Source organism: Equus asinus, chromosome 17 (assembly GCF_041296235.1).
Source record: "Equus asinus isolate D_3611 breed Donkey chromosome 17, EquAss-T2T_v2, whole genome shotgun sequence".
NCBI lineage: Eukaryota > Metazoa > Chordata > Mammalia > Perissodactyla > Equidae > Equus > Equus asinus.
The window spans coordinates 11165192-11188001 of NC_091806.1; the positions used below are offsets into that span (position 1 = coordinate 11165192).

Genomic DNA, 22810 nt, shown 5'->3' on the forward strand with positions numbered 1-22810 from the left:
GTGGAAGCCATTAGCACCACGGAGGAGGAGCAATGCCCAGCTCTGCATCTGCGAAAACCCTTCCAACTGCACTAACTGCAACTACTGGGAGCTGTTCTCTCAGAAATGGGATAATAGGCCCAAATTCCTCCGTCTCTAAAGCACAAAGATAATTGAACTAAAAGTCACTAAGGAAGGTCACTGGTAAACACCTGATTAAAAAAATACACAAGAAAAAGGTAAGCTGAAAGAACAATTAACACACTAAGCAAATTTTATAAAAAAGCATCAACATGCACAGAAGAAAGCAGTGAATTGCTGGAGATAAAATACCTCACACAAAAATTCACCAGGACTAGAACAACCAAGTTTTTTAAAATTAGGGCACAGTAAACCTGACGGTAGCCAGCAGCTTGTCCAAAGAAACATACGCACACACAAAACAAAAGGCAAACTCCTGCCGATAGAGCCCTAAGTGCACTACCACGCCTGCTTCTAGAAGACAGAAGAAAACTCCTGCTGCACTGACAGCCAGGAACGACCCCAGAGGACCTCAGACAAACGGATAACGCGCCCAGGCCACCAGGATGACCAAAACTCCCTAACTAAAATTATGGCACCTTATTGTGCTCCACTCTGCCTCACTTCTCAACACTGCACCGCGGTGCGCACCAGGCTGGAAGAGGAGCAGGTGCCTTCCAGGCTGTAGAAAAATTAGTGAGACAGACACACACACACACACACCCCAACACAAACGGAACGATGTTCTTTCACTTGAAGGGGCTTAAGAAATGCAAGGCTTTGCTGCAGGCCTTGGAAACTAGGAGTAGGCCTTACCGAAGGAGAGAGGAAAAGCCTCGGTTTACCGCAAAGCGGCATGCAAAGACTAAAGGAATTAACACCTATTTCAATTAAAAGGCTTTGGCAACAATCCATTTTTTAAAAAAGAAAGAGAAATTGAGATTTTCGGCATTTCTGTCACCAAAAGAAAATGAGAATCTTTTCTCTCAGACTGCACAGGTTCAGCTCCACAACACAAATAAAAAAGAACCTGATTTAAGGCCTGAAAACTAAAAATGGTCCCAAACAGTCACATTTCTTCAAAAAATCTAAGTAGTCCAACATATTGACTCTTCATCATCACCGCGATCATTAATGAACATTTAGCTTTTCATCTGCACTTTGAAACGTCAATGAGAAACTGAAACGGCTACAATGTGCTGGGCATTTCAACTTTGGAAACAAAAACCACAAAGAAACGGGAGTCTGAGGCAGAAAGCCTCAATCATGCTGATAAGTAAGTGGTCCTAAAATCCGAAAGTGAAAGCAACACAGACCAAAAAAGAAGTTTCCTTGATATGAACGCTAGCCTTTAAAACCAAAAATATGTTCTGCTACAGAAGAGTGAAATCAGGGCTTCCATTAACCTTGTTAAAAAAACATCCCATGAGCATGGATTTCTTTCCTCAGTCTCTTCATCAGAGCAGCATGGGGTCCCATTAGGCACCCTGTTTTACTTCCACCTTATAAATAACGTTAGCTATGCGCTTTTTCCATGGAAACCAAGCACAGAGGAACCCACTTAAATGAATACCGGTTAAAGGAATAAGTTTTATTTTAGAAAGGTTTTCCTGCTCTAGATGAACTCTACTGGGGAATACTACAAAGTCGTCTTAAGTATAATTTTTTAAAGTATATCTTTGGTGTGGAGGGAGCTTATTAAAGGTCCTGTTAAATAAGTACACTCCCTGCACTAAACTAAACGTGCCAAACAGCATCCTAACGTCAGACACCTTTTCCACGTACGCACAGGGGTTTCGACGCACAACTCCAATGACTATGCTTCTCCAAGCTCTGGGTGGAATAATTACCCCTATGGGCCTAATTTAATCTAATCAAAGCAAGGAAATTTAGAAATAAGGCTACCATCACCTTGTAGTGACTAGTAACGAACAGGTCCCACAACCGCAGGCACACGCACGCCTTACAGCTCCTCCAGACAGGTGCGAACAGGCGGGCAAATAACACAAGCACCTCATCACGGCTACCAGGTCCAGGGGCGCAGGTGCTCGAAACCCCTTCCTCAACAAACTTGTAAGTTATTATACGTATTCCTTAGTCAATCAACACACACACTTGGGTGAAACAGAAATAGACTATGCAGAAGGAGAAAGTGCAGAAAGATACAGTGATTTCCGACTTTAAGTTGACGTAAATACTGCCCTACATACTCTAGAAATGACCGTTATTGGTGGTCCACACACAAGTTGCAGACAGGCAAGCGTACACAAAATAAAATGCAATTCATAAGAACAGAAAACTCAAAACTTGTCATCTTGAGCCTCTGAAGACAGAAGGGGTAAGAAAACTAAAATCTTCCCAGCAGATATGGTTCTCCACTAAGTTAGTGGCGGCTCAGGTATCTTCAATAAGTTAAAAGACACATGAAAGTAAATATCCTAAAAGATGATTACTAATAGCAAAGTTACAACATATGAAGAGTTAACATTCCCACACACACTCCTCCTTTGAGTATACCACATGGTTATTTGTACCGCGTGACTTAAAAACATAAAATTACATTCCTTGGATGTTTCACACACTGGAAAGATTGGCAAAATGCTGACAGTTGTTGACAGGTATATGGGATTTGTTAATATTATTCACTCTACTTTTACGGATGTTTCTAAATATCCATAAAAGGAAGTCTAAAAAAATCCTAGAGATAAAGTTAAGATTCTTGTCCGAAACACGTTTTTCTCTAGGTGTAATTAAATAATGGATGAAATGCCTGGTATAGATCTTAGAAGCTATTAAATTTAAATCCAACACAGCCATTAACCTAACATAACCACAGCTAATTTCCAAGTTTTACTTTTCTTACCAAAACGATTCCGTTAACAGTTCAAAACCACTAGGAGAAACCTGGAAAGGAAAGGGTCTGGTATTTTGTAACCGCCAGCTAACGAAATGTCAACAATCAATACATAACAACAAGGCATCATGCCCCTGCTTGGCATTCTACAAACTAAAGAAAGAAATTCCACCAGCCCTATCACCAAATCGACACACTCTCAGAATCAGCAACGCCAACATCTCTTCTCCAGTTAGGTCCAGGGGACTCAGAGGCCAACCTAATAACTCAATGCATGCCACTTCCCTGATCTCAGGGAGGAACAAGGCTGCCCCACCCCCACGACGGCCCACCTCACCCCCTCCCAGAAACTACAGCAACTTCTCAGGTAAAAAGGTCTTTTTCTATTCTTTCCCTTAGCCCAGAGATAAAATGTTTCACAAAAACTCAGTTACTTCGCCAGTGATGTTAAGCTCTCTATTACCCACTCCCGGCTGAGGGCCCAGACTGGGGAGGTCCACAAACTGTTACAGCCTTACGGTCTTGACACCAGCTCCCTGTCTGAAAACCAGTAACTACAATGGTGCTCTACTTTGTTTTGAAGAGAAACAGAGTAAGACGGTGGGAGCTCTGGAGAGAGTGATGAACAGCAGACAGGGGACAGCGGACGCAGAGAAGAGCAGAGAGAGAGGAAAGGCGACGGAGGGGTGTGCGCCATCAATGGACAGCGGCCTCTCTCCGCAAAGCAGCTGGCACCCCACCGAACCAGGCAGGGTCCCGCACAACGGGAACCGGAGTCCAGCCCTGTCATACGCGGCCCACCTTTTACAAATCAGGCAGGGACTAACAGGTTTTCAAAATTGTGTAATTCTTTAAATCAACCCCAAAGACCCTATAGGTAGGGCCTGTTTCTCACTCCTGTATTGATTAAAATGAAATACACTTCTGAACTTTTTACAATGCCACTCACCCAAGAGAAGCAACGTTTATAGGTCCTGCATACAGGCTGAAGAAAAGAAAACAATACTGTACATACACGATGCCAGCTCCCAAACTACAAAGCGTTGCTGACTGACCGCTCTAGCTCCTGCAACGCAACATTACAATTTTTTTAACTGAAGGAAAACTATAGAGCCCGCTATAAAATTGCTTAATTTTTAAAATATTTGTTGAGCTGGAGTATAGCACTTTATCAAAACAAACTTGATGGAATTTCTGCTCAGAAAGCAGAAATAATGTTTTATGAACACAGACAAAATAAAATATTGTAAATACTTCTATCCACCTTCTAGGCTTTTATGAAACGGTGCAGTTGGGTAAATGAGAACAAAAATTAATGGAAGCTATTACTCTGATTTAATTCAAATGCTCACTAGCAGGAACATACACAGCACTAAGATGTTTTGGTAAGCTAGAGCACACACCGGAAAAAACCTACACAGGTCAAAGGTCAAAAAAGTTCCAGATCCAAATTGGTAGTGAATGAATAAAATTAATTCTATTTCACACTTAATGATCATTCTCCTTTCCTCAATTACTGGTGCCACTTACCAGATAGATAGATACACATATATACACACATACATACATACTAATGGGTATATTAAAAACTTAAATTCTTTACAAATTTGATCAAAAAAATCTTAATTTTTCGATCACTGTAAGACAGAGAGTTAAAGAGCAGCTTCGCCCACAATCAACTTGTTCTCAGGCCCACTTTCCAGGCTCTACATAGGTAACATATGACAATTAATTATAGAAAGAAAATAACAATTACCATAAGAAAAGGCCAGGCACCAGATGAGAGGAAATTTCACAAAGGCAAAATGCCCAAAATCAGATGGCGAATAAACTGTGTCCGTCATTCCTAGAAAGCACTTGTGTGCCACTTTACGTCTCTGGGGTTCTAGAATCACTTCCATCAGTTTTTACACCCAAGCCTGTGTTCTCAAGGGTTAAACACACACAGTTTGTCCTGAGCAGCTGGTTAGGAGTTTAGACTTCTGAGTTATAATGCCTACTCTACTACTGACTTGATGCTCAGTGACCTACTGTAAGCCACGTCAGTATCTTGGTGCAAAAAAAGCTTCAATCAAATGTATAACGGGGTTTTAACAAATATAAAGTACCCTGAGTATTTTTAAGTCTCTGTTATAACCGACATATTCTCATGTATTTTCTAATTCTCCCAGAGTTATTCACAAACAAGAACTCATTAGACACGCTTTTCCCATCCACACCTTCTTCACCAAGACATTTCAGGAAAAACACTCTCCTTTCCAGCTAAGCTGTTCCATATTTACTCTTTTCCCACAAACTTTTAGTGGGACCGTAACAATAATAATGACAACAGCAGCTACCACTTATCAAGTGTCTTAAGATTTCCTCACTTTCTCTTCACATCAGTCCTAGAAGGTTGGCATTATCATCCTGGGATCACCAATGAAGACACTGAAGGCCAAGCGGACAGCACGGTGCCCGGTGTGCAGCATGCAGGGGACACATCTCTGTGGAAGGGAGCTTAAAACCACCAGTCCGAGCTCACACACTCCACTTTCAGTGGCTGTACTGAGATTCCAACGCAGGGGTCACACCCCAAAGCTTGAGGCTCTTTTCCCACTATGCCTTTGTCTCACGCCTTGAGAAGAGAGGAGAGGAGTGGAGAATTAAGGTTAAGTGACAACACCTAACAACAGCTACCATTTACTTAGCACTTAGTATGTGTCAGGCACTTGCCACAGTTCACGTGTTATAACCAGCTCAGGCGATGGGTACTATTATTTATGCATATTTTACATGTGAAGCAAGTGAGGCAGAGGCACAGAGTGGGACGTGATTTGGCCATCGTCACAGAGCAAACGCATGGCAAAGTCAGGATTTGAGCCCACGGAGACTGGCTCCAGCCTGGGCGCTGACACTCAACCACTGTGCTGCATGGCCAACCCAAAAACTCCCTTCACCGGCACTGCAAGAAAACAAGACTCAGCCCTTCCAACAACACGCCTAAACCGGAAGCCTCCATGCTCTGACGGATTGTGAAGAACGAGTGGAGCTTGCGTAGGCATGCGCGCCAGACCACTGTCCAGGCACACAGGAATGCCCCTGGTGACGAGATCACTGCACTGCTCAGGAAGTGGCACACTAAATCTGGTTAAGAGCCCCCAGCCCACCTCTCTCCACGCTCAGACCCACCCTAACCCCGCGCTGCAAGGATCAAGCCATTCGGAGCCGTCCCAGCACCCTCTTCCGTAACACGAATGTCACTCTGGGAGTGCCCAAGTGCGTATGGTACTCTCCCATCACCCTTTCTTCTTCTTCCCAAAAGCCAGAAAAACACCTCAAAACGAATGAATGAATCTGAGCTACTTAAAAATCCTAACAAATGTCCAATGATAACTACAGATTTAAATGAGGGAAAAAATGCAAAATTCTCTCATCGTTTTGTATCTTGTCCAAATTTTACATTCAAAAAGGAGAGGCCGCAAAAAAAAAAAAAGAAAAAAAGGAAGCAGAGGCCTGCTTGGAAGACTCAGCTCTTAGATCAGCCCATTATCACGAGTGCGCCTGGAAGGGTGCGCAGGAAAGCAAACTTTTGCCTCCGATTCTGCGCATCCTGATACGCATATTTAAAACAAGAATCATTATTGTTGTATTACAAGTTATTGATTGGGCTTCTTATCCTAAGATCTACTAGTATGACAATGTATTTAATGACATAAACCAAAATATTAAGCATGGATTTAATATTTGTCTATTCACATGTAACATATACAGAAAATAAACACTTGGAAAAACAGGCCTGGACCTGGAGGAAGGGAGAACCCCACACAATGGGAACAGGAACTACTGCAGATCCCTCCATTGACATCGTAAAGTTGCCACGTTTTCTGGGCTCTCTTTTGAATTAATGTGGCATCTGTTCCAAGTACAGCATGCTAACATTTTACTAAAAGATATTTTCATTCTACATTTGTATCTGGTTTGCTTTTTATTTGAACTCCTGTTTTATTTCAGTGGTCATTATTTCTTTATACCAAGTTGTCAATTTGGCATTCCTAATCTATCCGCCCTGGGCACGGAAAAGGGTGGGGAGGAACCATCAGCTTAAAACCCTCCAACAGCAATAATTACAATACGTTTTGCATTTAGATTAAATAAAGCAAATAAGCAGCACAAAGATTTTTGTAGGCTTTTTAGTATTGGGTCCTGATAAGTTAATGGCATCTGTTCCTTTCGGAAGAAGAATTCTGCTCTGAGGTACTGGGGGTTGTGGGGGGAGAGCAGAGAAGTAAACAAATACCAAATAGAATCAGTCAAGTTACAAAGTTTGGTCTCCGTGAAATGGTGATTTCAGTAATTTGCAAATACCCAACTCTATCGAGTGAGAAGTGCTTTTAAGACACCCTCAAAAATGCTGCAGCAACGAGCCCAATACAACCACTTGTACTTAACATGCGTGCTGCATACTCCACAGTGTTACGTCATGTCAGGCACAGAGAAGACGCTTACCAAGCTGTCCTGCGTTCTCTAAACTGCCTGACAACAACAGAGGCCCTGCCACCTCCACGGTGGGAGGAAGCGCTGTCCAGGCAGGCAGCCTTCTCCCCTTGGTCAACTCTGAAGAAAACGAGTACGGCTTACATTTCTGTCTTCTCAGCTCACCTCTCTCAAGGCCTTTACTCTCAATCTTTCAGCCTTTCACAGGAAGAAAGGCTGTTTCTTTAAAATTAAAAAGCTGCAAAAGATCACTCCAACTTAAAAGCCCCAGCCTGGTACCAACTGTCCTCCAGGTGTCCCCATGGCTGCCTCTACTGCAGAAGACAGGAGAGCGCCAGTCTCCACGTGGGGGCACCCGCCCTGGGGAAGGAAGGGGCCACGGGAAGAAATTATTACAACGTGTACTTTAAAATCTCATCCTTTTTTAAATTTCAATTTTCCTGTACGTTTTATAACATACATAAAACACTAGTTCAGAAAATTATATATAAATATACATTTACTGGTGGCCATAATTTTTTAAAGTTTGGCGACTACAGGTTAAGAAGGCAGAAACTAGACTAAGAGGAGAAAACTAGGCTCTGCCATTAACTTACTCAAATTCTCGTCCCTGCCTCAGTTTCACCATCCATGACATAAACAGCCCTTAGTACACTTATAAGACCATTCTGAGAAATAATCAAATACTCTCTGGGCCACGGTCTGCACCACACAAACTGAAAAGCACATACGAATGCTACCAATGAGAAATACTCAACTGGGCTTCTTAAAACTGTGACTATAGTTCAAATAAACTGCTGCGTTTATTTTTTTTGCTTTTTTTAGATTTTTAAAAATTTTTTTCCTTTTTCTCCCCAAAGCTCCCCGGTACATAGTTGTATATTCTTTGTTGTGGGTCCTTCTAGTTGTGGCATGTGGGACGCCGCCTCAGCGTGGCTCGATGAGTGGTGCCATGTCCGCGCCCAGGATTCGAACCAGCGAAACACTGGGCCACCTGCAGCGGAGCGCGCGAACTCAACCACTCGGACATGGGGCCGGCCCCACTGCTGCATTTATTATCAGACCCATTTCTTAGAATTTTTAAGGCCAGGCTTCAGGACTTCGCTAAATGCGGGTCTAAAGAAGCATAAAGCACGCAGACGCAAGCAGAGCATTCCAGGATTAGAAAGAGGTTTTTTTTAAACTTCCATAATGAAAAACTTATCTCCTATGAAATAAAATTTTTTAATTTAAAAATTACAAAGGTGAATTATGACTAACAACCTTAGCAACAAGTGAAAACTCTCAAAGCCAGAATCAAAGATTATATTTAATATAGATTATAAGGCCTTCTTTTTTTATAATGCCAGAAAAGTGAATGGCACTCAAATAATTTATCTTTATCTTTTTTTAATGCTTTGAAAAACGCTGGGTTACCAGGATAGCACTTGGGGGTGGCTGAGGGACAGGGACGGGGGTGAGGTCAGCCAACACCGCTCACACACACATGTGAGGACCAGGACTGACCCTCACGCAGGGCATCTGAATGCTAATTAAGCAGGACTAGTTCGAGTTCCCATTAATTAAAATATTACAAGTATTTTCTTGGTTTTAAAACCCTACTTTACTTTGCAAATGTTGAATCAATGCCTCCTAACAACCAAGAAGAGAGACCAGCAGTTAAAAAAAGCTACCTGAAACCACAATTAATCTCTTTATAAGTAGTTACCAGAAGCAGTCGAATTTAATTCTGAAATGCTGCCACCTACACTACTCGTGCAGGACAGAAAACAATGTTGTCATTTTAAATTGGTTAACCTTTTTTAAAGTTTTAAAAATAACAATGACCATTGCTAAGGCATTAGGTACAAGTAAAAAGAACTTAAAATGCTTTTTGCCTCAGAGGTAATAATCGGTCTAGGACATAGGTTTACAATCTTAATGTATAAATTTTACCCACCTCTCGCCGTCCATCCTCACTCCCACTTCCTACCTGAGACTTATTTTCCAAAACAGGCAAGCTTTTCAAATAGCCATCTGAAAAAAGTAAACTTCAAGAGAGTATTATGGTATAATTCTATTTTTAAAATACATATATATACACTATATATTACACATATTTAAATGCACAGGAAGATTTAAAAGTAGGATGGGAGTGGGGCAACTTTAATTTTCTACTTTCTACATGTCTATATTGGTAGAACTACTTTCATAACTCAGAGGCACTGCCTTTATACTATTTCTTAAAAGAAAGGACATTTGTCATTGAACCCTCTAAAATGCTAACAGTTACATGAGAACTAATTGAATAGTGAATGCAAACTCTTTGCCCCTACTAAGAAAATGTGTAAAATAACCCAGCCTGATACAGTCCCAAATCCCGACCCTAAGAAATAGCCATCAGACCTGACTCCACGCTGGGCACCGTGCTGGGTGAGGGGCAGACAGTGACAAAAAAGACAGGCAGGACCCCAAAGGCCTCCATTTCCATTCTACTCCACTGTTTACTATTTCCAAAATATTCAACCTAACGCAACCAAAATCAACATGAAACACTCTCAAAATGATACAGCACGGCTGTGGCCATTTCAGAAAATGTATAACTTCTTTAGTAATTCGTTTTCTAGGTCTCCATGGGAATTACACCGTTTAGCACAGCATTATAGACACTCAAGAGGAGGGGTTCCGGCATCAAACCTGGGCTTGAATTCAGGTTGAGGCATCTGGTACCCACGTGATCCCAGGGAAGCCTTCATTTCCTCCTCTGGGGAATGGGGATAGGATACTAAGAGTAAATCCTCAGAGTACTGTGGTGAGGATTAAAATTAAATGGGACCCTATATGCAAAAAGACAACACTACACACAATAAACACTCAGCATACGTTACATTAGTATTATTATTAATATCATAGCAGATAAATATAAGGTACAAAAACTTGCCAGACATTTAAGGTCCTATATCTATGCCATTTCTGCAAGAACAAATAAATATATTTGTGTAAGTTTGTATATTAACATATAAAAATGTTTTCCAATTAAAAGCCCATTATTAAAACTCTTTATTACCATAACAACACACCACTACATTTATGATATCTATATTATAATATATATGCAAATGCATCAGTATATACCGTACACTGTAAAAACACGCTAAGAACTTGTCTCTTGGCCATGGGGGGGCGGGGAGGTTCTAGATCACCAATTACGATTCTAAGTCATCTATTTAAACTTTTAAAAATAATATTATTAACACAACACAGGTAACTATCTTAAAATCCAGCCATCTATTAGTGATTAAAAACTCTATTTACATATACTCCTTTAGTCTACCTAGTACCTTCCCGAGTACAACCTCATCTAATCGTGTTAACAGCAGAGGGAGGCAGGCTCTGACCATTGTCCCCATTCGGTCCAGCAAGGCTGAACCTCCCAAGAGTGCACAGCTAGTGTCAGGACTGGTCTTAAAGCCAGCTCCTCTGACACCATCACAACTGTTTCATTTTCACTGGCTTGGGACATTTCACAAAAAAGAGAAAACTGTGCTTAATAATTTAGGTGTGTCAGAGGACTCTACAGGGAATTACGCGTGGCTGACCAGCTTCACTCTCCTTATTTCCAACTTTAGTATTTCAGGAATTACACAAGTGTGTGTTAACTATACGATGTAGATAAGGAGAATTCATCCAAACCTGATTATTTCCTGCATTGGGCAATTAATACCAGAGACCATTTTCTCCCTTATATTTAGCCCTTTGTGTTTAACTTCTTTCTAACCACTGAACTTATTTAACGTTTGGCCTTGAAAAGACAAGTTAATATAAAATAAATAAAACCATTCATAATGTGGAAGCATCATCAGATGAGAGTCCATAAATTTCTGACACATCTGAAGAATCTATTTAATATCTAATATACAAACATTAACAAATTTCAGTTTACATTTATGAGGGAAAAAACGGTTAGTATTATCGCAGTGGGTTGGTTTGTTGTGTAAACAAGTACTCAAATAATTACTACTAAAGGCAGAGTTTTCTTAAATAAACACAGCGGCCCTCAGCCATGATATTCCAGGAGCTCTGCGCAGGGGAAAAGCTGGAAGAGACACTGGCCTGGCAGGTAAGAGACACTTCCCCGATTCTGCACGCACTCCAACTAAGGCACAGACATCACAACTTATGCTTACATTTTTCAATATTCCCAGGTGTCCCTTTCCCTTCTCAAAAAGCTAAAAGAGACCAGCCATGCAGATAAAAATATCCTGCAAGTTCAAGAGCCTAAAAGAAGTTAGAGTGTCCTAAAAGAGAAAAATAATGTAAAGACTTAGGATTTTTTTGAACCTAACATTTTCAGTACAACCCACGGACCTGAAACCACATTTTCTTTCTGGGGCTGCTCACTGGCCTCCAATACGCCAATCCTGAAACGCTGTGAACCGTGGTGACAGACTCGTTCAAGCTTCTAAACACAACAGACTTTTTCCAAGGTTGCATACACTGTGACACAAGGAACATTTTTGCAGCATCTTATTTTCACTAATCAACTAGTTTGGATATTCTACCAGTGCAAACATCATGAACAAAGAAATTTTCATTATCTTTTGAACTTCCCAGAGGCAACCAAAGGCTGTGATACAGAGGCAAAGAGTATTGAATAGGCAGAGCTGAATCCTGGTCAAAATTCTGCTACTGGCTGTCTGTCTGACTGTGGGCACATGCCACTTAGGGAGAAACTCAGGTGCAAAGACATTTTACGTACAGCAAAAAATTCTAAGGAACTGCCACATCATTACCATAAACCAAAATCTCAAGGTCTTGTTAGAATAGCCTGGGCTTCTGATCAAATATTAATGTAAACAGAGAGGGAAAAGTGTGAAGCATGCTATTTTTTAAAATAACAATAAACACTACTACTTCTGCTGCTAACTCCAGACATTTACCGAGCCTTCGGCATGCGCCAGGCACTGCCCTGAGCACTTGCACAGATTCTAACACTCAGTGCCTGCGACCACATTCTGACATCAGCTAATAAAGCAGAAGTATCAGAATCCTCAAAAGAACAGAAATTCAAATGTTACAAATGAAAATAAACAAATTATGAAAGAAACCTTACCTTTTCCTCTACCTTGCAGACTACACACACCTTTGAGTATTAAAGTTAGCCTAAAACCACGTTTATTTTCAGGAATCTGTCTTCCATTTAAAGAAGATTGAGAGTTAAGATGTTGACAATTATCACAGAAGAATCAAAAACCTGTGAACTTCAATAGCAGCACCAAAAAAAACCTCCCATCCCACTTTAACTACTGAGTAACTGCCCCATTCAAAGAAAAGAGAACAGTATATACACATCAGGCCCGACAATAACAGGCTTCTAATGCCCATGCTAGCAGCAAATAACGCTGTGGAACTATAAAGAGACCTGCATCATCACAGACAAAAACACTTACAATGGCCAAGTCAAGTTCTGAATACATATACACACGTAAATATCCATACATAGGTGTTATTTGACATGTAAATCTTATTACAGTAGCTGATAAAAAACAACAAACTAATCTAAGGTAAACTAAAACATTAGGGTGTTTCTGAAGACTCACTTGAGAATGTCAGCAGCATAATAATCATGATATTAGCAACCAAACTTTACTTAGCAGAAAGTTCTTAGAGGCTTTGGGAAGCTGTGTATAAAATGGAGTAGACAGGAGGGAAGGGTTCCCTGTGCTGTTTAAATCAACTACAGGTCCCAGAATGCAATGCTCTAATCCGGAGTTAAGCAAAAAACCGCAGTGCATCCTGGGACTTGTAGTAAGCAAACCACCTCACCCTATCACAGTAAGTTTCAAGAAAGTCTGAACTATCCAGCACAATTTGACTAGATCTTCTTATCAGGGCCGAGTCAAATTCAGATCTAACTTGTTCTCTGCTCTGGCACAGTTTCTTTGGCACATATTGGGAAAAGTACCAGTCAATATTTAGATTAGACATTTTCACATGAGGAAAACCTTAGACAGAATAAGCATATAAAAGATATGCTTAAAAAGCAAAAAGATTTAGTACAATTTTAAAATGATATTTAAAAATATAATTTTTTCAATAATTTTTTAAGGTTTGGTTCGAACAATTTCAAAGCTTTCTATCCCCCTCCCCAAAAAAGATTTTGTTTTACCAGGTTTCCTCTTAACAGTCTTTCCAAGTTATGTTTTATAAATAATTTTTCTTGAAGAAAATTCTCATAAGAAAACATTTGCCATACCCTAATACTGCCCACTAGGAAATATATTCTTATAGTAATACATACACATAACACCATCACACAAAAAAACAATACCACTTAAATTCTTCTTTGTCAAGCCCTTACTCAAACACTTAGAAAAAAAATATTCCAACTAAAGACCCATTTCTCTCGTCCACTGACGTCTTCTAAAAACACAAAGTTTTTTTTTAAAGCATGTCCAAACCCAAGCGGGTCAGTTGGAGCTGTAATCTATGGATATACAGTGTCCACAGGCACCCTACCTGCTGAAGGCTGGGGAAGGAGGCTGGGAAAGAACTAAACGCAGTCTGCATCAGGAGGCCTAACACAGGTGGTGGGTTATTTTCAGGCAACAGCACCTTCACAAACACGCTGCGGAACACAGTCCAAGAAATTCCTAACAAGGAAAGATAAGCTGGCACACAAATTTAACACAATCCAGCTAAAAATCACCTGCAGCACATGCTACTACATTTCACCATAAAAGTGGCAAGCCACTACAGGATCTGAAGCTTCATCAATACAACATACTGTCCATAAGGCCGGAGACAGCAGTTGCCATGGTTACTATCACCCACTTTTATCAGGAAATTATTGTCATTACTCTGAAGTTTGGGGTACTTACTTAAAATTAAACAAAAACCAAAACAAAATACAGTGTAGGGGCCTGCCTGTTAATTGGGCGGAAGAATCCACTACTGCTTGATTTCTAAGTATGCTGCTTTAGAGAGGCACATGGTTAACAATACTTGGATCTGCAGCAGAAAAAAATCAATTCCTTTCTGCTGCTCCTTCTCCTCAAGTACTGACAGTTTGTATTCTCACTGCAGCCAAAACAATAAAACAAAACCCATCTTTTTGGCTTCTGTGTTTAAGTTATTTTTCTCCCCTAGGCCCACAAACAGTCAAAATAAAGCCCAGATCACCAACCTGTTAGGCCCCACTCCCTTCCTATCCCCACATTACCGGTTCACTTTTTTGTCTACTTAAAAAAGCAGAAAAACATTTCCGTAGATGATTCCAAAATATAGGAAAGAATAGTTTCCTTCAACAGAGACCTGCTCACTATTTTTTATTTTTTAAAAAGGAAAGGCCTTGCAGTGTACTGAAGGGAGACAAGTGGAGAAGTATTCAAACTGCCAAACAAGTGTCTAGTGTAAGAAAGTTGCTCTAGGAAACCCCACAGGATGAGTGAACGTCACACATTCTCTCTCCAAGAGAAGAGTCCCCACCACCTCAGCTGAAGACCGAATGGATAGGCAAGTAACGTAAAAGTTATTCTTAAAAGTCTATTTCAACAATCTCTCGAAAGATAACTTCCAAAATTTAATACACAAAGAAGAATTATATGAAAGCCTACAAAACAATACAAACACACAAAGAAAGCACAGGCTATTGAAGAAATAATTATCTACAATAAAGTCAATGCCATGTTAACATTTAAAAAAGAATCTCAAGGCAGCCAAACACACACCTGGTAAAGGTAAAGAGATCAAAACATATTGCTATGCTCCTAACGAATACTTAAGGCCTACAAAAAAAGCCCAAAAGTCAATGTAAATCATCAATATTTCCCAGCACAAATTAATATGAAGATTCAAACATGTTTTAAGAAATCAGCTCTGAATGTAGACACAAGGAAATTCTGTCCAAAGTTAGAGACCTAAAACTTGAATCCCTTCCTTTTCTCCCTTTGAATAGTAATTAAACACAAAACCCTTCAGCTAGAAACTCTAAGGACACAAAATTTTAAAGCACGTTAACAGAACCTTAACTTCAGTATTTCCTCAAAAAAACCTTTAGCATGAAGTGTCTGTCAGTGGGGTGAAAAAGTATCACCCTGAGAGGTTTCATTTTTACCTAAACAGTTAAGTGTTTTTCTCATTTTTCACAGAAACAAGTGTCTGTATTTAATTACTAATTGGGGCTATTTTATAAAGAGCAGTCACTTCTAAAATTTAAGATACTAGACCTTTTGATGTGCTCATAAACACAGGAACTCCCAATTAGCTATATTTTATTTTATTTTAGTCCAAATTTGTGAGCAGGGCCAGAACTCAAGGCTCTGAGTTTTAAACTTTTGGGCTATTTTTACACAAAAATATTTCAGTGTAATCCTCTAGATTTGAGTAGTCATTTCCTCATGCATCCCTCTAAAATAGAAAAACAAAAATGATGTACACGTGCTAATGCATACAGATATATCTTTTTCACTTTGAAACAAGTCTGAAAACTTTAGTTAGAATTTTTCAGAAAGCAGCATCAATCAAAACCTTAACCATGACATCTGTTACTGTGTGTTAATAAGACTTCTATAGAAGAATCCGGGAAGTTCAATATTTCCTAAAACCAACTACCATCACATCAATGGAGAAATGAAGAAAAACTTTAACAGGGGAAACACATTTCAGAGGATCCACAGAAGGAAAAATGATCTTTTTTTTGAATTATGAGAAACTGCCTAGGCAGCATTTTTTAAACAAAGCTTCAAAACTGTAACAAAGAGCTTTCTGGTAACCACAGCAGTATCTCAAAAAAAAAAAAAATTTCATGAAGTGTTCAGGGTGTACTTTCAATGCACTCATTTCCCAAATGATATGGAGAAAGTTAACATTTTAAAGATAGAAGCGTCTGTCCATGTATTAATTAACTATCTCAACAACTTAACATCTGCAAGGTTTCTGAGAATTTACAAAGCGCTTTCACATGTATTTTCTCATTTGAGCTTACTGAAAAAAAAGTACAGCGTTATGTCTAGCCAACAGATAAAATTGAAAGCAGGTTCACCAAATTTTCTACACATTCCTAAGTTTTTAAAACTTTGATATAAAACTTTACAAGCCATCACAGTAGCATAGTTCCAGTGATAAATCAATTCACCTAACAGAGTTTCACAGGACCATGTGCTGTAAATGCTACGACACTACTTTCATGGACGCAGTTATTGTTATGTGTTACAAAAGGACTTATCAGCAATGACCTATATCCACAGATCAAACTTTACTTATAGTTCAAGAATCTGTCTTTGGAGGCCAAATACATCAACCACACGTACTCATAAAGCTGAGTGCCTAAGAATTTATGTATTAGGATCACTATCCATAATTTTGAGGAAAACACACACACACGTCTAAAATTTTTTCCATACGATACTTCCCTTCCCAAAATCTCAAGTACTCTACGTCCTATTTGTATTAACACAATAAGGATGCTCACAAAACATAAAGCCCCAAGTCCTTTTGTTCATAGCCCTTGCACATGATTCTTTTAAGGTGTTTAACACCCCACTCACCAATATAAGACTAATCATTCTTCAAAATAAAATAATTCTAACGGCATTCTATACCCACATGCAGCATCCTTAAGCTATCTGTTACTGTAAGGAGGTAAAAAGCAGTCAAAGATTTCCAGTTCAAATAACAATGTAATTTATTAATGGAATTTTTAAACGGACTTACTCAAAATCTTTGGGAACTTGAAGGTGTTAATCCTATTGCTTAGCTGAAGCTAAGTAGAGCTGTCATAAGTAGCAAGACCCTCAAAATTCAGATTTGCTTTCTCTTGCTGTTGCACCTCCTGCTGGATAGCATTTAGAGCTCTTCAAGTAAGCAGAAGAAGAGTATTTCTGAGGCATCTCCTTCCAGAGGATTGAATGGGAAAAAGGATGGACCTTTCAAGGCTAAAAGACATAGGGCCCCGTCCATCACTTATATCTCTTCAAAATCAAATCTGGCATAGGCAGGAGTCTTTTTCATCTATTACTATTCCAGTTCCATAAAGACTGGCTTGAGTCCAAAGAGCAAAATGCTTAAATAAAGCTTGCAAGATTATCGAAAAACTATGTTAAAAAACCTTCAAAAGCACTCAAGGAAAAGACTATGATGGCCAGCCAAGCAATGCCAGTCACGCTGCAAACACTATCATGTTAACAAAAGCAAAAGTCGGACATAAAGAAAAGCACCTGGAATATGGTTGACGTGTTAGCCAGAAGTTTGTGCTTTGAGAATTTCCTGCACTATTACTACGCTGTTCGCTTTAGGATAGTTGTACATTCACAGAAGTTTTAAGTTCAGAAATTTTTTTTATAAACATGAATGTAACTGCGCACAAAACTTCCTCCTTGCCATCAAAAGATATGTCCTGAGATTTTAAAATGCATTCCTCAGACATTTTAGATGGCCTCTAATAAGGTAGTTTTAAACCCACGAGGGAGACTCCATATACCAGTGGAGACAGAAAAACAGAATGGGAAGGAACTCACCAAAATCAAAATGAATAATAGTGTTTCCAGTAAAAATGTAGTAACAGTTTCCTACAATGCTGTGAAACCAAGTAAATTGTGAAACTTAAAAAAAAAAGGGGGGGGAGGGGGCTGGTCTTCAAAGACCAAAAGAAAAGCTGACCTATTTATTTCTACTGCCCAAACCTGAGTGAACCCCTAGACGTAAACAAACAACATAAACACTGAAAAGGACACACCGACGTCTTAACTCCAATCTCGGTCCCCTTACCAGGCCCTCCAAGAAGCTACAGATGTTGATGAGGATGCTCTCTAAAGAGATTCCAGCTCCCGGCCTGAAGAACCCCTATAAAGTCTGCCTATGAAACGCCTTCCTTCCTAGAGCGCACAACTGCTTTAAAAAAAAAAAAAAAAAAAAAAAAACAACTTTCATCAGCCCAAATTAATCTGATCCTAATATTCAGCTATCAATTATTAATACATAAATGTTCTTCCTTCTCTACCGGCCCCAGCTCAAGCAGCTCCATTCCTGACACCGACTATTAACGAAAAGGCACAGCTCCCTGCCGGGCTATGGGGCAGATCTTTGAAATCCAAAACACAGCCACAAAGTTCACTGTCAAGGCCAGTGCTGAGGCCCACACACGCCCGGACCTCAACTCCCATCTGAAATTCTAGAAAGCCATCCTGGCAAGAGACATCTTTAAAAAACAACACAATGTGGACGTGCCGAGGGAGATCCTCTACTTCCACACCTAAACAAAGAATATTTCAACATATGACCGGAATATGATGACACCGGATTCACCAATGAAAACAAAACCTGGCTGCCATGAGCAGTCGTGCCCTCGTCTCAACAACTCAACTACTTAGCGATCACTGCCGGCGCATCTGCACCCTACAACCGGCGTGTGGCCTTCTCCGGGGGTGCAAGCCCCAGACAAAGTTGAACGGAGACATTCTTCCCCCGGTGCCCAATCTCGAGAGCAAGCCCTCCCCTCCCAGGGCCACCTTGCTGCTACCCACCATCGCGAACGTGGTCAGGGGAAAAAAAGAAATCCTAACAGCACCGCTCGGCAGAATAAAGAGACCAAAGAGAGGATGACGAGAAGTGTTGGGAACTGCGTGCACGACGGGGCTGGACCAAACGGAAAGAGTCCCACTCCGCGCGCCCCTCCCCCCGGCGGGGGCGCGGGCGGGGGAGGGGCGGCGCGGCCCCTCTCGGAGCCGCCTGGCCCGCGCGGGGTCCCGGGGGCGCCCCGCGGCCGCGGGCGGCGGGGGCGCGTGCGGGAGGGCCGGCCCCGGGGTGAGGGGTGCAGGCAGACTCTCCGGAATAACAAGTTGCAGAAGAAAAAGAATAAGCGGAATTTCCCCAACGCTGCTCCGGCCACCCAAGACAAATGCACCAACACACACACACACACACACACACACACACACACTCGGGCCCGGCAGCGTCAGCAGCCGCAGCTTTTTTTTTTTTTAAACCAGATCCCTCAGTCACCAAACAAGATGGTTTTCCAAAAAAAAAAAAAAAAAAAAATTAAATAAATAACCATAATAAAAACTTCCCCCCGACAGCATCCCGGAGGGTGGGGGGAGGTGAAAGAGACAAGGCGACCATCCCCCGGGCAGGGGGAGCCGAGGGGGGCGGCCGAGGCTCCGCGCCCCCCGCCCCCGCCCGCGGCCCCCCTCCCCGGCCCCCCGCTGGGACAATGTGACGCCCCCTCCCCGCCACCCCCGGCGCGCCGCCTCTGTCACCCGCTCCGGCCCTGCACTCAGCGCCCAGGCTCCCGAGGCTGCTCCTAAACTTACTTCCAATTTATCCTGGGGAGGGGTGGAGGGCAGAGGGGAGGAAGGGGGGGAGACCAGGTTTTTCCATTGTCTTTTTTTTAGGGGGGGAGGAATAGGAAGGGCACGCAGGGGGGCGCCCCGAAGGGGAAGTTATTGCTCAAATCTCAAGTTGACTGAGGGGTCCTGGCGAGCACACCCCCCCTTTCCCTCCTCCCTCCCACACACCCCTCCCCTCCCCCTCCCTCCCCCCACAACAAACTCCAAGCAGGCAGCCCCTGTTCCTCCCAGAGACAAACACCAGAGACAAGACAGAGAGGGAGAGGGGGAGAGGGGGAGGGGGAGGGAGGGGAAACAGAGCTACTCCAGAAAAAAAGAGAGAGAGGAGAGTGAGGAGAAGAGAGAATGGAAAAGCTGGGATACTGCACCCTCCTGCTGCTGGCTGGCTGTCCCCCCTGGCAGCTGGAGGCAGGAACTCTGAGCAGGAGAAGCAGGAGGAGGAGGAGGGGGGAACTCTTCTTCATGGGGAGGGAGGGAAGAAGCTGGAGCTGCTGCTGCTGCTGCGGCTGCTCTGGGCCTCTCGCACTTTTTAGATATTAGTGTGTTAAGATGGTAGGTTGTTCCCTTCTCTCCTCCTCCTCCTCCTCTCCTCTCCCTCTCTCTCACTCTCTCACTCACTCTCTCTCTCTCTCTCTCTGGGCTGTTTCTTTCCTCCTCTTCCCCAGGCAAGGGGGGGTGGGGAGGAGGGGGTGGGGGGAGGAACTGGAGCCTCCTCCTCCTCCAGGAGAGACACACACAGGCCCCGGGCCGGAGTGGGGGGGGGCACTCAGAGCAGCAGGAGAGAAACTGTGGGAGACAAACAAGCCCAACTCTTCATCCTCCTCCTCCTCCTCTCCGCAGCAGCAGCGAGCACCACCAGCCCATTCACCACCCGGCCCCGGGCCGCAGCACCTCCGCCGCCTCAGCCCGGGGATCCCTCCGCCCAGGCCCAGACACACTCGCCCGCGCGGGAGCCCGCCGCGCGGCCCCGCCGGCCCGCCGCCGCCGCCGCCGTGCGCGCCCCCGCCGCTCCCGAGAGCCGGGCGAGAGGGACTGGGGCTGGGGAAGCGGGCGCGAGGGCGGGGGGGGGGGGGGGCGCGGAGGCGCCGGGGGAGAGGGGCACGGCGGGGGGGGGGGGGGGGGGGCGGCCGGGCGGAGTTGCACGGCGGCCGCCCCGGGCCCCCGCGCCGCCGGCCGCGGCCTCCGGGACGCGCGGGCCCCCCCCGGGGCGGCGGGGCGGCGGCGGGGGGGGCGGCGGGGGCCCGCGGCGGCGCTCGGGCGGGCGGACTACTTGACGTGTCGGTGCGGCGAATTTATTTCACTTTGCCTAAGGAACGGGGTGTGCTGCGGCCCCCATTGCCTAGGGAAAAAACCCGGATGTAAAGTGAGTGAAACTAAACTAGAGTGAAGTAGGGCAGCGGCAGCCAAACTCCAGTGCAGCGGCGGCGGGGATGGGGCTGAGCACGGAGCGGCGGCGGCCGAACTCCGGGGCCGCCGCAATGATGGGCCCGGGCAGCGCTGCAGCTCGGCTCCCGGGGAGCTGCAGCCGAGGCGAGGCCGGAGCCCGCTGCGGCCCCCCCAACTCCGCGGCCCGAGCCCGACTCCCCCCTCCCGCCGGCAGGAGCTGCCAAGGGGCTCCGGAGCGGCCCCAACTCCCTCCAGGGCAGCAGCAGTTTGCAGGGGGGCACGAAAAAGCCACGAGGGCAGGAGCGGAGAGAAGGAATGGGGAAGCACTGCAATGGGGGAGCGTGGTCCAGGCAACAGGAGCAAGATGCAACCTCAAGTCGAATGCAACATGCAATCCCCGGCCGCCGCTCGCCCGCTCCCTCCCCTCGCCACCCCGCCCCCTTTCCAAATAACTACCCTTGAACCACTTTATTAGCCGTACTTAGTGCCACACTCGCGTCGGGGAGGGGCGGGGGACGGGGTCCTTCGCTCACCTTTATTTATTGCTGCTTTCTCCCCCCTCTCCATGTTTTTTATTCCTAAGTTCTTTTGTTCTAAGGGGGATGATGGCATTTACTTTTCTGCTTTGTGTAGCAGGGCAATCACTGGGAATCGGCCACGTATAATCCGGCGGTTTGTCATATTTTATTAGTGAAAGTATTTTATGCCTATTCTACCTCTAAGGACTGTAACATGGAGAATTGCGGGGAAGGAAACAACATCAGAGGAATTCTTGTTTTGAGAGATTTCTTGGCGGGGCGGGGGAGGATCCCCCCCTGCCTTTTTTGGAGGGGGTTTATTTAGAATTTTAAATCGATAGTTTTCAACTTAAAGCTTAATGTTTTTGTACGGCCAGACTACTGGATTCTAAAATAACCCCCAACCACAATAAAGAAAAAAAAAAGTCCAAAATCCTAGATTAAAAAAGAAAAATCCCTACTGGACAGTGATATTATCTGTTCTGTGCAGCACGCTGGACTTCATATAGTGTGGGGCTTCGAATGTTAAATGACAATAAACCCCAACCCCAACTGAATACAAATGGGGGGTGGGGGTGGTTTTGTTTTTAAGGCTCAGCACTTTGGTAGCATCTGCCACTACGCATTTTCCAGGCGTTGATTAGCCATGCAACTCCCATAGGCTTGAAGTCCAGTTTTTGCAGATAAAGAGCAACAGTAGTGAGATGATTCGCCCAAAGTCAAAGTGAGTCATTGACAGAACCAGAAATAGCCTTCGACTCTGTTTGTTACTGGTCACATCGTTTCCGTTAAATAGTATTTCCTCCAAGAAATAAACAGTATTTAAAAATAAATGGACCTTCTTTACCTTATGTATTTCCACCAAGGATGCTTTGAGATCCTTGGACATGAAGATATTTTCTTACTTCTGTGACCTGCAAAATTAAGTTCAGTTTAACAAGAAAAAGCAATTTTTCAAAATTCTGATTTCTTAAAGCTAAAAAGTAGATAAAAGTATGGGCTTTACTTTACATGTGTAGGCCATTTAGTCCTCTGAGCTTTATGTTTAAAAAAAATTCACGGCAGAGAAAGTGTGTGAGAGTTTGAGAGCAAAAATGAGAATCCCTATAAATGATTCAGGCAGCCTGGATGAACTCATAATGTTGTGAAACTAAACCCATAACGCAGTCAAGATGAATAACGGAAGGACAGGTTGGATAGTAAGACCCAGCTTTACCATCTTGAGATAACCCTAATGTACTTAAAAGATG

General features: G+C 43.2%; 1 protein-coding gene across 22 annotated transcripts in view; it reads right to left on the minus strand.

The window, feature by feature from the left end:
- PHF21A (PHD finger protein 21A) overlaps window positions 1–20575 on the minus strand; it is a 173007-nt gene extending 152432 nt beyond the window's left edge. For 4 of the 22 annotated variants that reach the window (XM_070487663.1, XM_070487670.1, XM_044750241.2 and 1 more), the window contains exon 1: window positions 20025–20272. Coding sequence is in view for 1 of the 22 variants with exons in the window: in XM_044750243.2 (XP_044606178.1) it covers window positions 20025–20120 (96 nt within the window). In the remaining 21 variants the exon portion in view is untranslated. Of the gene's footprint in view, window positions 1–12909; window positions 12932–17023; window positions 17245–18831; window positions 18950–20024 lie in introns of those variants that run through there. The other 18 variants (XM_044750244.2, XM_044750231.2, XM_070487665.1 and 15 more) reach the window with 13 other exon arrangements.
- Window positions 20576–22810: the final 2235 nt, after the last annotated feature.